General features: G+C 37.1%; 1 protein-coding gene across 4 annotated transcripts in view; it reads right to left on the bottom strand.

The window, feature by feature from the left end:
• Nucleotides 1-845: 845 nt before the first annotated feature.
• Nucleotides 846-12578, bottom strand: part of LOC126197083 (uncharacterized) — a 576613-nt gene continuing 564880 nt past the window's right edge. For all 4 annotated transcript variants that reach the window (XM_049934616.1, XM_049934613.1, XM_049934615.1 and 1 more), the window contains exon 10: nucleotides 846-3995. In XM_049934616.1, the coding sequence (XP_049790573.1) occupies nucleotides 3844-3995 (152 nt within the window). In that variant the 3' untranslated portion in view covers nucleotides 846-3843. The remainder of the gene's footprint in view (nucleotides 3996-12578) is intronic.

Below are 12578 nucleotides of genomic sequence, written 5' to 3'. Positions count from 1 at the left end.
AAACTCTACATGCCATGTACCAACAAGATTGGGAGACTATTTCCTGTGTATTACTTCAGTCTTTATAGGTTTTATTTTATGATATGCGAGTAAAATATTATTCCTCCCTTGCCTCTGTGCACATTGGGAGTCAAACGTGCCTTAGATAATGCTTGGTTGGTGACTTGTTAATCACAGTCTTCCAGCAACAACCTTTGATGTTTTGTGGTCGTTATCAATACAAACCTCTTACTCACTTTGCTGTACAGTACTTTGCGCTTGGACATTAAGCAGACAAGTGGATCAGGGCAAATGAAAAACAAGAGATGCATGTGTCTGTTTAAAAGCTGTACTTTCAGAAGGTCATAACCGTGTACCATGAGAATAAGGGCCTGAATTTTTTGCATGATATCTTGCAGATATGCTTTCCTGTGCTTAAAATACTAGGTAAAGTTGGTGACTTTTCCTCAACAGTAAAATCTGTAATTATTATCAGTACCCATGAGCAAAGCCTGTAGCTGTATTTTCTACATAGATATTTATCTATCTCTCTCTCTCTCTCTCTCTCTCTCTCTCTCTCTCTCTCTCTCTAACAATTTGTCTGAGTTCCTGTGATCCCAAATGGCAAATAAAAATTTATATTTAGATCTGTTTCACATGTATTTGTGTCACATGGTTACATGTACAGTCCTCCACATTTGTTTATTGGATGTATAAAAATAGAATTTATAAAAAGTGTCACTGTTCGGAGATGTACTGACTTCTTCCACTTTAAACTTCATGATTACCAGTTAAAAGAAAGATCAGAGTATTGTAACTCAAACTGCCAAAGATTGTTTCTGTAATACTTTAATAATTTACATGAGAAAATTATTGTACAGGCTCTTAAAATACAAAATATCATTTAACAGCAGTATAACAGACAACAAAGTTAAGAAATTTTGTATACACATAATATAAGTATTTACATCTTTTCCATAAACTTACATTACTGATAGTTCAGCAGAATGTGCATGAGAAATTGGCCAGTCAGTCAGTCTTCCAAATCCTCAACAAGAAATTGAAACTTTTGTTTTGAAGTGGAATATATTTTATTCATTAACTTCTAAATTGTTTACTGTATTTCCAATCAGCAGTTTATAAACAAAATTGCAAGTAATAGATAAAACAATATTTACAGAGTGAGCTTAGTATCCCAGCAAATTTACTGAATCTAATACAAATTACCTAAGACCATACATGTCTGATTTCTGAAAAATAAAATAATGGAATACAGAAACTGTTATGAGAATGTTTCATGGAATGTGTTTTTGACAATCACAGATCAAACTATGTCACACAAAAATAACTGTTAGAGTTCTTTACTTTCTCTTTTAAAACTACATCCCCACAACTGCTTCATTTTCAGTGCCTACTAAGACAAAATTTATAAAAGAAGAAAAATTTATGTACCTAATATGTTTTATACATTTCATAAAACAACAATATAGGTGACACATAGGACTGAACAGCAAAAGTTTTGAGAGTCAATAGTACAAAATCATCTTTATTATTTCTCTTCAATTGAATGTGCGTAAAATTTATGATTTTTTTATGTTACTGTAAACTGTTCTTCACTTAATGTACTTGTGTTGCTAATTTTTTGTTGAATTTTATTGCTTTTGGAAGCATATCAAATAGTGTCAGGTACAACAGTCTCAAACATCAGTATGAAATGGAAAAGACATATGGTTGCTGAGATTTGCAAAGGTTAAATGTCAAAACTTGCTTGCTGGCCAGAGATGAAGTGGCAGAAAAAAATAATAACTTTATAAAAACGAAAACTTTAAAAGAGAAAACTGTAGAATTACAAGGAGACATTATGGCTGACCAGTACCTACCTCCAGGATGAAAAATACCAAATACGTGTTGAAAGGAAATCACTTAAAAAACATAAACACACATACACACCACACACAATATTTTCTCCCTGAGAAATGAACAATCAAAACAGTGAAAAATTATAGATTAAGGGATCTAGTGTACATCAAGAACTGCAAATGTTGAAGAGGTTTTCACATCACTCTGTATACAAGTGAAGTATGTAGCAAGCAACTGAAACACATATTGACATAGTCTTGGCAATAAAGTACTGTACTAGTGGTGAACTGTTTGTTCACACTGTAAAATCAATAAGCTGTCTGAAGCAGAGAATTGCTCATTCTCCTGACAATTTTGGCTGTTGCATACCACCACAAGCAGGGGTAAACACATAGAGAGGGGGTGGTGGGTGGTTTTGGGGAAGCAGACCAGACAGCGTGGTCATCGGTCTCATCGGATTAGGGAAGGATGGGGAAGGAAGTCGGCCGTGCCCTTTCAGAGGAACCATCCCGGCATTTGCCTGGAGTGATTTAGGGAAATCACGGAAAACCTAAATCAGGATGGCCGGACGCGGGATTGAACCGTCGTCCTCCCGAATGCGAGTCCAGTGTAAACACATAGAGATTTGAAACTGTAAAATATATTGTTTAACAAGAGTCAAAACTCGAAACTGACTGAATTTGGACCTAGAGTCACACTTTTTAACATTCTTCTTGATTTCCACTGTATTTAAAACTATAATTGTTTCTGGTCAGGAACTGCCTAGGTTCTGAAGTTGGTATCTGGAGTACGGGTGTGGTTCTTTAAGTGTAACTAAATCAAAATGCAGTTCACCTTGTCAATATCCATGAAGTGAGTTATAGGTTGTGTAAACACCTAAATTTGGCATACTGCTCTAAAACTTTTTAAAAAATGAGAAAAAACTTAAATTAGAAGCTCAACAAGCAACATGTATGGTGCTCTATAAAATATCCTAATAAAATCATTTATAAAGAAAAAAGACTGAAATAAAGTTCCAAGCACAGACTGCATTATTACACATGTGGCAAAGACTCACACATAGTAATTATACAAATGTATGACAGCATTTTAATGTGTTATCTGGCAAGACAACATATATAACTTCTTTTATAATTATCTACTGCAAAAGTATTACTGACATTAACCATAACAAAATCCTTCAATAATGTTCTTTGGTTTGCCAAAACACAAATAATCTTCAGTCTTTTAATAATTAATTCATCCCCACCATCATCTTACAACAGAGAAATAGTATCCACAGTCTCTTATAGTGTTCGACTTTTCCAGAAGTCCTTACTCTTCACACTTACAAATGACAGTACTCAAGAGAACATTACTTCTTTTGCCACCACAAAAAAATTAACAAATGCAAATATTTAGTATGTTTGAGAAAACTGTGTACTATTTTCAAATACATATATTCTTTGGTTAACTGAGATAGTTACAAGAGTTTTGGAAGCATTCTGTTCCAATTAAAGCTAGAAGTGCTGCTAGTTGGCTCTTTAATGTACATGAAAAAAAGAGCAATAACTTCCTAAAGCATACATGGCCACAGTGTTGATAAACAACTTATCCTCTGTGGAGATGATTTGATTTTATCCATGTTAACTATATAGAATAATCATTAAATTAACAAAATCATACACTAATCTAGTGCTTAAATGCTGAACTAAGCATGTTTTAGACTGATGAATATCACAAAACGACAACTTTGATGTTGGTCTGTTTGGCTAAAAACAGAAAGATAAAAAATATATATTTCTAATTGCAAAGTGCATGGGCAAGCTCTGTGAGTACTATTTCTAAACAGCTTGCAGTATGCACATACAGTCCACAAAATAAGTTTTTGTTTACAAAAATCTTAGCTGAATTAGCTATGAGGAATGATGTATAATTGTACTGCACATTTGGAACAAAGAGGAAAATTCTTGCAGTTGTCTTACAAAACTGCTTATAAATTATATTCTCATTACAATGGACTGTTCAAAGAGGTTTGGGTACATTGCTCACAAACTGACCAATGTAATTTCCACGTGGATTGTAATTTGCTACAATTATAGCTCTTCCATTTTTGGAGCGTGCTATCCCCATACCAAGTTCCTTGCTGCTCCTCCATATCATTTGTGAAAAGTGACCTAAATGAGAAGAAAAAAACTATGAAGTGTTAAATTTTCCTGTCACAATAAGACAAAAATATATTTTAATTCATTTTTGTGGATTTCAAATAAACTACAAATAATTCTAGTGACAATGACTCTACTACAAACTTTTATGAGGCAATGTAAACATTCTCTCATAATAAGCAATGTGATCTGTTATTACATGATAATTATAATTAACACATTAACCAACAATTTTGAGGTACTCTGTCTCATTGAAACTGAATCACTGGGAGTTACTACATCTATTTTGGGAAAACCTATTATGTTCGGTGTCAAGAGGAGGCAAACACAAAAGGATAGGGGTCCATTATCAACAGCAGTTCAAACATATGGCAAATGATGGTACCCTTATAGAAATGGCAGCAAGTGACAGGGAAGGATGCTAGGTGCAATCAGTGTGTATGTCTGAGAGCCTCATTCAACACACTAAAGAGGCTGCTCCAGCAGGTACTGAGAAAAAAGATGCAATCAACTGCAGATTGTGGCACACATTGGGGGCAAATAGTGCCTGTCATCTTGGCTCCAAGGTCATACTTGGGTCACTCCAGCAACTGGCAGAGATGGTTGAGAAGACAGCCTTGTGCATGGAGTTTCAATGAAGCTCACAATTTGCAGCACTGTCCCCAGAACTGATTGTGGCCTTTGGTTCTGAGTTGTGTGGAAGGACTGAATCAGAGACTTTGAAAGTTTTGTGACAAGCCAGGCTGTGATTTCCTGGACTTGCATCATAAGGTTGAGAACTGTAGTGCCCCCTAAATGGTTCAGGTGTACACTACACATCAGAGGCTACTCTACTATTCAGGTAGCTGATTGTGTGCAGGGTGCACATATGTTTTTTTTTTTTTTTTTTTTTTTTTTTTTTTTTTTTTTTTTTTTAGATTAGGCAACTTTCCACCCAATCCAGATAATGATAGCTGTAGATAAGTGTAATATTGAAAGAAATGCCTCCCACAGGTCAGAGTGTTAAAACCGTAATGGTAAACTGCTGAAGCATTTGTGACAAAGTACTAGAGTTTGTAGTATTCATGAAAAGCAGTGAAGCTCACATAATACAGACAGCTGATGGAAACCTGAAATTGATAGCAGTGAGATTTTTGAGGACAATTTAAGTGTATCTGAAAAGTACAGGTAAATGAAAAACAGAAGTTATGTATTTGTTGCAGTAGACAAGAAACTCATATCATCAAATTGAAGCTGCATGTGGGATTGTCTAGGCAATACTCAGTATCAGGCATAAAATGATAATTGATCCATCTCTCACCCACCAGACTCATCTCCCGGCATAATAGAAAACTTTAGAGAAAGCCCCAGTGCATTTGGAGACTTGAATATCCAACAATTAATTGGGAAAATTACAGTTTTGTTAGTGGTGGGCTGAAAACTACCTAAAACAGATGGTTAGGAACCCCACTCATGATAGGAACATATTGTATCTATGAGTAATTGCAACAAACAGATCTTTGATGATGTCCAGATGGAAACTAGTATCAATAACTGTGTTGCATTTGTGGCGAAAATGATTACCAAAGTACAAAGGACAACTAAACCAAGCAGAAAGATATAAATGAACAGCATAAGTGTCATATCTCAATGAGAAACTTGAAAATTTCAGCACAGGGCAAGAACATGTACAGGAACTATGGCTCAAGTTTAAAAGAATAGCTGACCATGCATTGAATAGATATGTACTCAGTGGAACAGTCCATAGTGAGAGGAAACCTCCATGGTACACAGTCTCTGTAAAGAAACTTCTAAAGGAACAAAGACTGCTGCATAATAGGCGTAAAACAAAGCGTAGGGCTTTAGATATGGAGATGCTGAATGACAAGCATTTGGCTGTCAAGAGACAGAACTACTGTATCAGAATATTGTCAAATGATATTTCACAGAACCCAAAGAAATTCTGGTCATATGTAAAGGCTGTTAGTGGCACCAAAGTGAAGTGTCCAGTCCCTAGCAAATGAGACAGGAGCTGAAACTGAGGGCAGTAAAGCAAAAGCTGAAACGCTTAATTCCATTTTCAAATATACTTTTACAAAGGAAAACCCAGGAGAAGTGCCTCAATTTAATCCTCGCACCACTGAAAAGATGAATAAAATCAGTATTAGTGTCAGTGATGTTGAGAAACAACTGAAATTGTTGAAACTGAACAAAGCTCCAGGACCTGATGGAATCCCTGTCAGATTCTATACTGAATTTGTGTCCAAGTTGCCCTCTTCCAACTATCATCTATCACACATCCCTTGAATAAAAAACTGTGTCCAGTTTTTGGAAAAAAGCTCAGGTCACACCTGTCTACAAGAAGGGTTGTAGAAGGGGTCCGCAAAACTACCATTCAATATCCTTGACATTGATTTGTTGTAGAATGAGGTATCTTGAACAGAATGGCCTCCTCAGTGCCAACCAGCATGAATTCTGGAAAAAACAATGATCATGTGAAACCCACTTTTCTCACGACATACTAAAAGCACCTAGCATCTAGCACATGTTGGTCTAGCAATTATTCATGTTGGTTTTTGAACATTTTTTAACACATTTTAAATTGATTTCTGAATGAATCTTAAGTTGATTTTTGAATGTATACACAGTTATGTGATGTGTCTGCCAGGGGAATCCCCATCACATCTAGAAATAAAAATCTTTCATGCAGACTAAAGGTGACAGGGCACACAAGCTGAGCTGAATAAACTCAAACAGGTGAATGCCAATCACTGTTTGTTTATGTGCTTGAATGGGTATGCAAATGATAAACATTATTTTAATCATTAGTGAAATATATAGATTCAGACTATCAGAATGTGAATAAACAACTAACAGGATTAACAGGTAAGAAAGATTACATATTATCTTGTTGGTATATCTGAGAAAATGAAATTATGACACAAAATTTTTGTCACACTACTAAAGGTGATCCCTAGTCTGCAGCTCCTTAAACTCTGTTTTAAGCATAGCACAGAAAATGCTTTGTACAGGCATGTAATAATGCCTAACTGGAGAATAAACATGGGATAACTGAACTGGTTAGTGAAGTTAACCAGAGAATAAGTTTTCGCAACTTACTTGATTATGGAATTAGTAATGAAAAGATCATTTGTTAGAAAGAGAAAGGAGAAGAAACATGGACATCACACAGATTATACTGAAGAATATGACAATCCCAAATTTATATAAAAATTTTGAACTAACACTACTTTCCAATCTCATGCTTGAGGAATTGGAGTGTATGAATTAAATGTGAAACTATTTCCTAACATAAAACTTTTTGCTTGTAGTAGACATAATAGGCATTTGATATTGGTACTTTATGAATTATATTCTGTAGTGTATCTAAAAACAAAGATGATGAGCCATACCAAACAAAAGCGCTGGCAGGTCGATAGACACACAAACAAACACAAACATACACACAAAATTCAAGCTTTCGCAACAAACGGTTGCTTCATCAGGAAAGAGGGAAGGAGAGGGAAAGACGAAAGGATGTGGGTTTTAAGGGAGAGGGTAAGGAGTCATTCCAATCCCGGGAGCGGAAAGACTTACCTTAGGGGGGAAAAAGGACAGGTGTGTGTGTGTGTGGGGGGGGGGGGGGGGGGGGCGCGAGCGAGCGAGTGTATACCTGTCCTTTTTTCCCCCTAAGGTAAGTCTTTCTGCTCCCGGGATTGGAATGACTCCTTACCCTCTCCCTTAAAACCCACATCCTTTCGTCTTTCCCTCGCCTTCCCTCTTTCCTGATGAAGCAACCGTTTGTTGCAAAAGCTTGAATTTTGTGTGTATGTTTGTGTTTGTTTGTGTGCCTATCGACCTGCCAGCGCTTTTGTTTGGTAAGTCCCATCATCTTTGTTTTTAGATATATTTTTCCCACGTGGAATGTTTCCCTCTATTATATTCATATTCTGTAGTGTTATTTATATAAATGACATACATAAAAATGACTATTTTCATTTCCACTGTTTTTATGGCTTCCATTACAAAACATACACGTTTGGATTCCACAGAGCAAAATACAGTGCATGCAACAGAAGAATGCTGTGTGAAGGGGCATGCCACTGCATTTTGGCACACTTAAGACCAAATAACATGTCTTACATATCATCAAACACATATGTTTCATATATCAAACTCACCAAAAAGATGTGCAGTACAAAATGAACATAATTTTGAAACATCAATTTTTTTATTTTAATTCTTGATGTCCTATCTGAAATGCTCAAGGGGGAGGGGGAGTGTCACTATCAAGTTTTTGTCCCAGTTTGGGTTGCAGAGAAGGTTGCAGAGAAGGGCAGCACAAACAGTCACAAGTTTGTTTAATCCATGGAAGAGTGTCACAGAGATACTGAAGGAACTGAACACTGTTGAAGACAGGTGTAAAGTACCCAAAAAAAGTCTACTAACAAAGTTTCAAGAACCAACTTTAAATGGTGACTCTAGGAATAATACTACAATCCCCTGTATATTCTTCACATACAGATCATGAGAATAGGATTAGGATAATAACTACATGCCCAGAGGCATTCACACAATCATTCTTCCTGCACTCCATACATGAATGGAACAGGAAGAACCCCTAATAACTGGTACAATGGGACAGTGGTTTGCAGAATATAGATGTAGATGTAGTTGCAGATGGTGTAAGGCCATGTCTATGCCACCCTACCCCTGTGATTCACCTGTAAATGGATTAATGTAAGTCCTGAATTGTGTTCACAGGAATTTTGTAATTTCGTCATGCTGTGAAAAATTTTCACCAGATGCTACACTTTGCACTGAATCACAATCCATTACAAAATTGCAAATTATCTGTAATATTACAGGTGATTATGAATGCAAAAGTGATCAAAGTCAACCTGAAATTCTTCAAGTCACACTTGAACAGAAGTATGGGGTTTCTTCAATAGGTATCAAAACTGACATCCCAAAACGAAATTTATTGCAGATGTATGTGCAACTGTAAGACTGTTCAGGAACCCCATCAAAGTTACATGGATCACTTCAATCATACAGAAACTATGTCTTTTCAGCATAGTTGGGCACATGACCATTAATCATCAATTAACATCTTCAGAAATCATGTTGTGGCAAGTTCGGGGCAAGTAGGTGTGTGGCTAAAATCGATTGCACGTGATCAATGCAAACAGTCAAGCATGAGTGAGGATAATTAGGTGTTGGCTGTTTATGATTGTATGTTAACTGAGATCAGGTTACACACTACTTTTGTTTAGTGGATTGACTTTAAACTACATGATGGAATCAGATTCTAGCTCTACAACTGATGAATATCTATGGTTGCATTAAAGTGGTTACATTAATTTTGTATCCAAATTGGGAGAGCAAACACTTGTCGACTGTAAACTGTGCTTGCCTAAAAGGTCAACAATTAAGGGCTCACACTTCAAGCCATAATGATCTGAAACAACATGTAAAGAGAGGACACAAATCTTGGTATGTTGAATTTGAACAAAAAGTGAGGACAGGATCTGGTCAAGGGAAATCTTGGGCAGTCAGACAAAGAGAGAGATTTGGTTAAAAGAATATGACAGAGAAGCACTGGTGAGACTTTTTGGGATTGCAGCAATTGGCAGTGATGTTTCTCAACCTAGTGTGGACCAGTGTGTCATAACATTAATAAATAAATAATTATAAAACTACATGATTTGGTCATATGTTTGATTCCCTTGCTCATTTCACTACAGCCACAATACATCATTAACTCTGCTGAGTTTAGAGGTGGATATTACAATGCCCCACTGATGAGTACATACTCCTGTTCAACAGCATCAATCATTTGAGTGTTATCACATTGTGAGTCTACAAGTAGTTGGATGGGCATATCAATGGATATGTTGGGCACAACATATTCATGGTTGTCACAACTTTCAGCTGTGGTCTACGGAATATTCCCACACCTGCAGATCAGATTCTGGACTTCTACATAGTATAAACATCAAGATAGATGCATTGTGCAGGCAATGATGGAAGGCCAAACTTCAATCAGGGATAAAATCTGAGCACTTATTGCATCCACTGTGTCATCAGAGCCACTGGAAACCATCTGCTTGCAGCCACAATAAGACCACAGACTACCACTGAAACCACAGCACAGCTAAACATGGCTACTCTGGTGTTGTGAAAGAGGTAAAGTAACCAGTGCCTGCTACATTACACAGACAGTGACCACATGCTGAAGGCAATTTCTTCATTAGGAAGGTGATGTGGTTTTTCAGCAGTATAATGCACATCCACATACAGCTGCTGCGATGCAACATGCTCTTCATGATGAACAACAACTGCCCTTGCCAGTAAGATCACTATATGCCTCACCAGTTTAACACACTGCAACAAAAGGCCCAAGATGCTTGGGACAATCTATCACAGGATACCATTTGGCACCTTTACGATTGTTTGCAATCTTAGCATGTGAGTATACACACCTATATTGCCACCAGAGATGGGTAAACTGCAAATTTATTCAACTGTTTGGGCACCATTTACTGTGATGTGTACTTCTCATTTGGTCTGAATTTATTATGTTATTGTTGTGGTCTTCAGTCTGAAGACTGGTTTGATGCAGCTTTTCATTCTACACAATCCTGTGCAACTATCTTCATCTGTGTACAGCTATTGCAACCTACATCCATCTGAATCTGCTTACCGTATTCATCTATTGGTCTCCCTGTGTGATTTTCACCTCCCCCCTCTCCCCCAACTTCCCTCCATATAATCTATCGATCTAACCTACTTTCTTGTGTAGCACCACATTTCAAAAGCCTCTACTCTCTTCTTGTCTGATCTGTTTATCATCCATGCTTCACTTCCATGCATGACAAACTCCAGAGAAATACCTTTAGAAAAGACTTCCTAACTATTAGGCCTATATTTGAGTTAACAAATTTCTTTTCTTCAGAAATGCTTTTTTTGCCATTGCTAGTCAACATTTTATATCATCTTGACTTTGCACAAGTAGCAAAACTGATCTACTACTTTAAGTGTCTCATTTACTAATCTAATTCACAATTCGAATGTATTCCATTATCCTTGCTGCCCCACAACCTCCTGATGCTGTACCTGTTGACAGTCCAGTCCCTGCACACTCCACCGGACAGCATCTCGACTGCAACTTGACGTGTCTTCTTTATAGGAAGTAGCAATCTGTCAGTACCTGCTTTCTTTGGAATTGGAATTATTACATTTTTTTTGTAGTCTGATGATATTTCGCCTGTCTCATACATCTTGCACTCCACATGGAATAGTTTTGTAATGGCTGGCTCTCCCAAGTCTATTGTTAGTCATGACAATGTTGTCTACCCCTGGGGCGTTGTTTCAACATAAGTCTTTCACTGCTCTGTCAAATTTTTCTCACAGAGTCATATCTCCAATCTCATCCTTGTCTACGTCCTCTGTCCTTTCTATACTATTTCCCTCAAGTACAACTGTCTTGTATACACCCTCTATATACTCCTTCTACCTTGCAGCTTTCCCTTCTTTGCTTAGTACTGGTTTTCCATCTGAGCTCTTGATATTCATACAGCTGCTGCTTTTTTCTCCTAAGACCTCTTTAATTTTCCTGTCAGTGGTTTCTATGTTCCCCATAGTGAAATATGCTTCTAAATTCTTACATTTGTCCTCTAGTCATTTCTGCTTAGCCATTTTGCACTTCCTGTCAATCTCATTGTTTAGACATTTGTATCTCCTTTCACATGCTTCATTTATGGCATTTTTATATTTTCTTCTTTCAACAATTAAATTCATTATCTCCTGTGATGTTTAGGGATTTCTACTAGGCCTTGTCATTTTACATATTTGATCCTCTGTTCCTACAATGATGAACTAGCTGCCATGTCACTTGTCAAGAAAATGGCCCTGTCCTGAGGATACTGCTCTTTTTCTGGTAGTGTAGTTTTAACAATGTATACAATTACTATTCAATACAATGATACAGTAACGGTAACTTTAACTTTATCTGATGACTGCTTGCGCAGGGTACTCCAGGCCAGCCATGGAAGCTGCTCTTGCCAATCAAATGGGACCAGTGGGACCACACTATGCCCCCATCTTTTGTTGTAAGTTTTAGCCTGTAGGCCATACAGACATACGCACCTTGTCGGCCAGTGTCATTCGAGCAGTGAAACAGGCATCATGAGTATAACAGTGAAGTTTGTGAATGCAAAAATGGGAAGAGTGAATTATTCAATATTTGCAATTCGTATGTGCATACAGAGTCAGCTCATACTGTTGATAGTTTGTTTGAACAGTAGTTTCCAGGTGTTTGAGTTCTAAGTCGTGATGCAGTTCACAAATTAGTGAATAAATTTCGTGAAATGTGAGGTGTTCAAGACACTGCATATTGCCTGGAAAGTTCCCCTTAAACGTCTCTTAGGCATCTTTCACAGCAAACACAAATATCATGCACCTCTGCACAAAGAGGTGCTAAGCTGTTTAAGCTAACGTATCTGTAGTACAAGAACTTTGACCTCGTGATCTCACAAATGGGTTTTAAAACAAGTGCATGAAGGTGAAATGGATCCTTACCTCATTCTGTTTTCAGATGAGGCTTGGTTCCAT

Source organism: Schistocerca nitens, chromosome 1, assembly GCF_023898315.1.
Source record: "Schistocerca nitens isolate TAMUIC-IGC-003100 chromosome 1, iqSchNite1.1, whole genome shotgun sequence".
Taxonomy (NCBI): Eukaryota; Metazoa; Arthropoda; class Insecta; order Orthoptera; family Acrididae; genus Schistocerca; species Schistocerca nitens.
The sequence above is the reverse complement of the archived record's forward strand: the minus strand, read 5'-3'. Positions and strand labels throughout refer to the sequence as shown.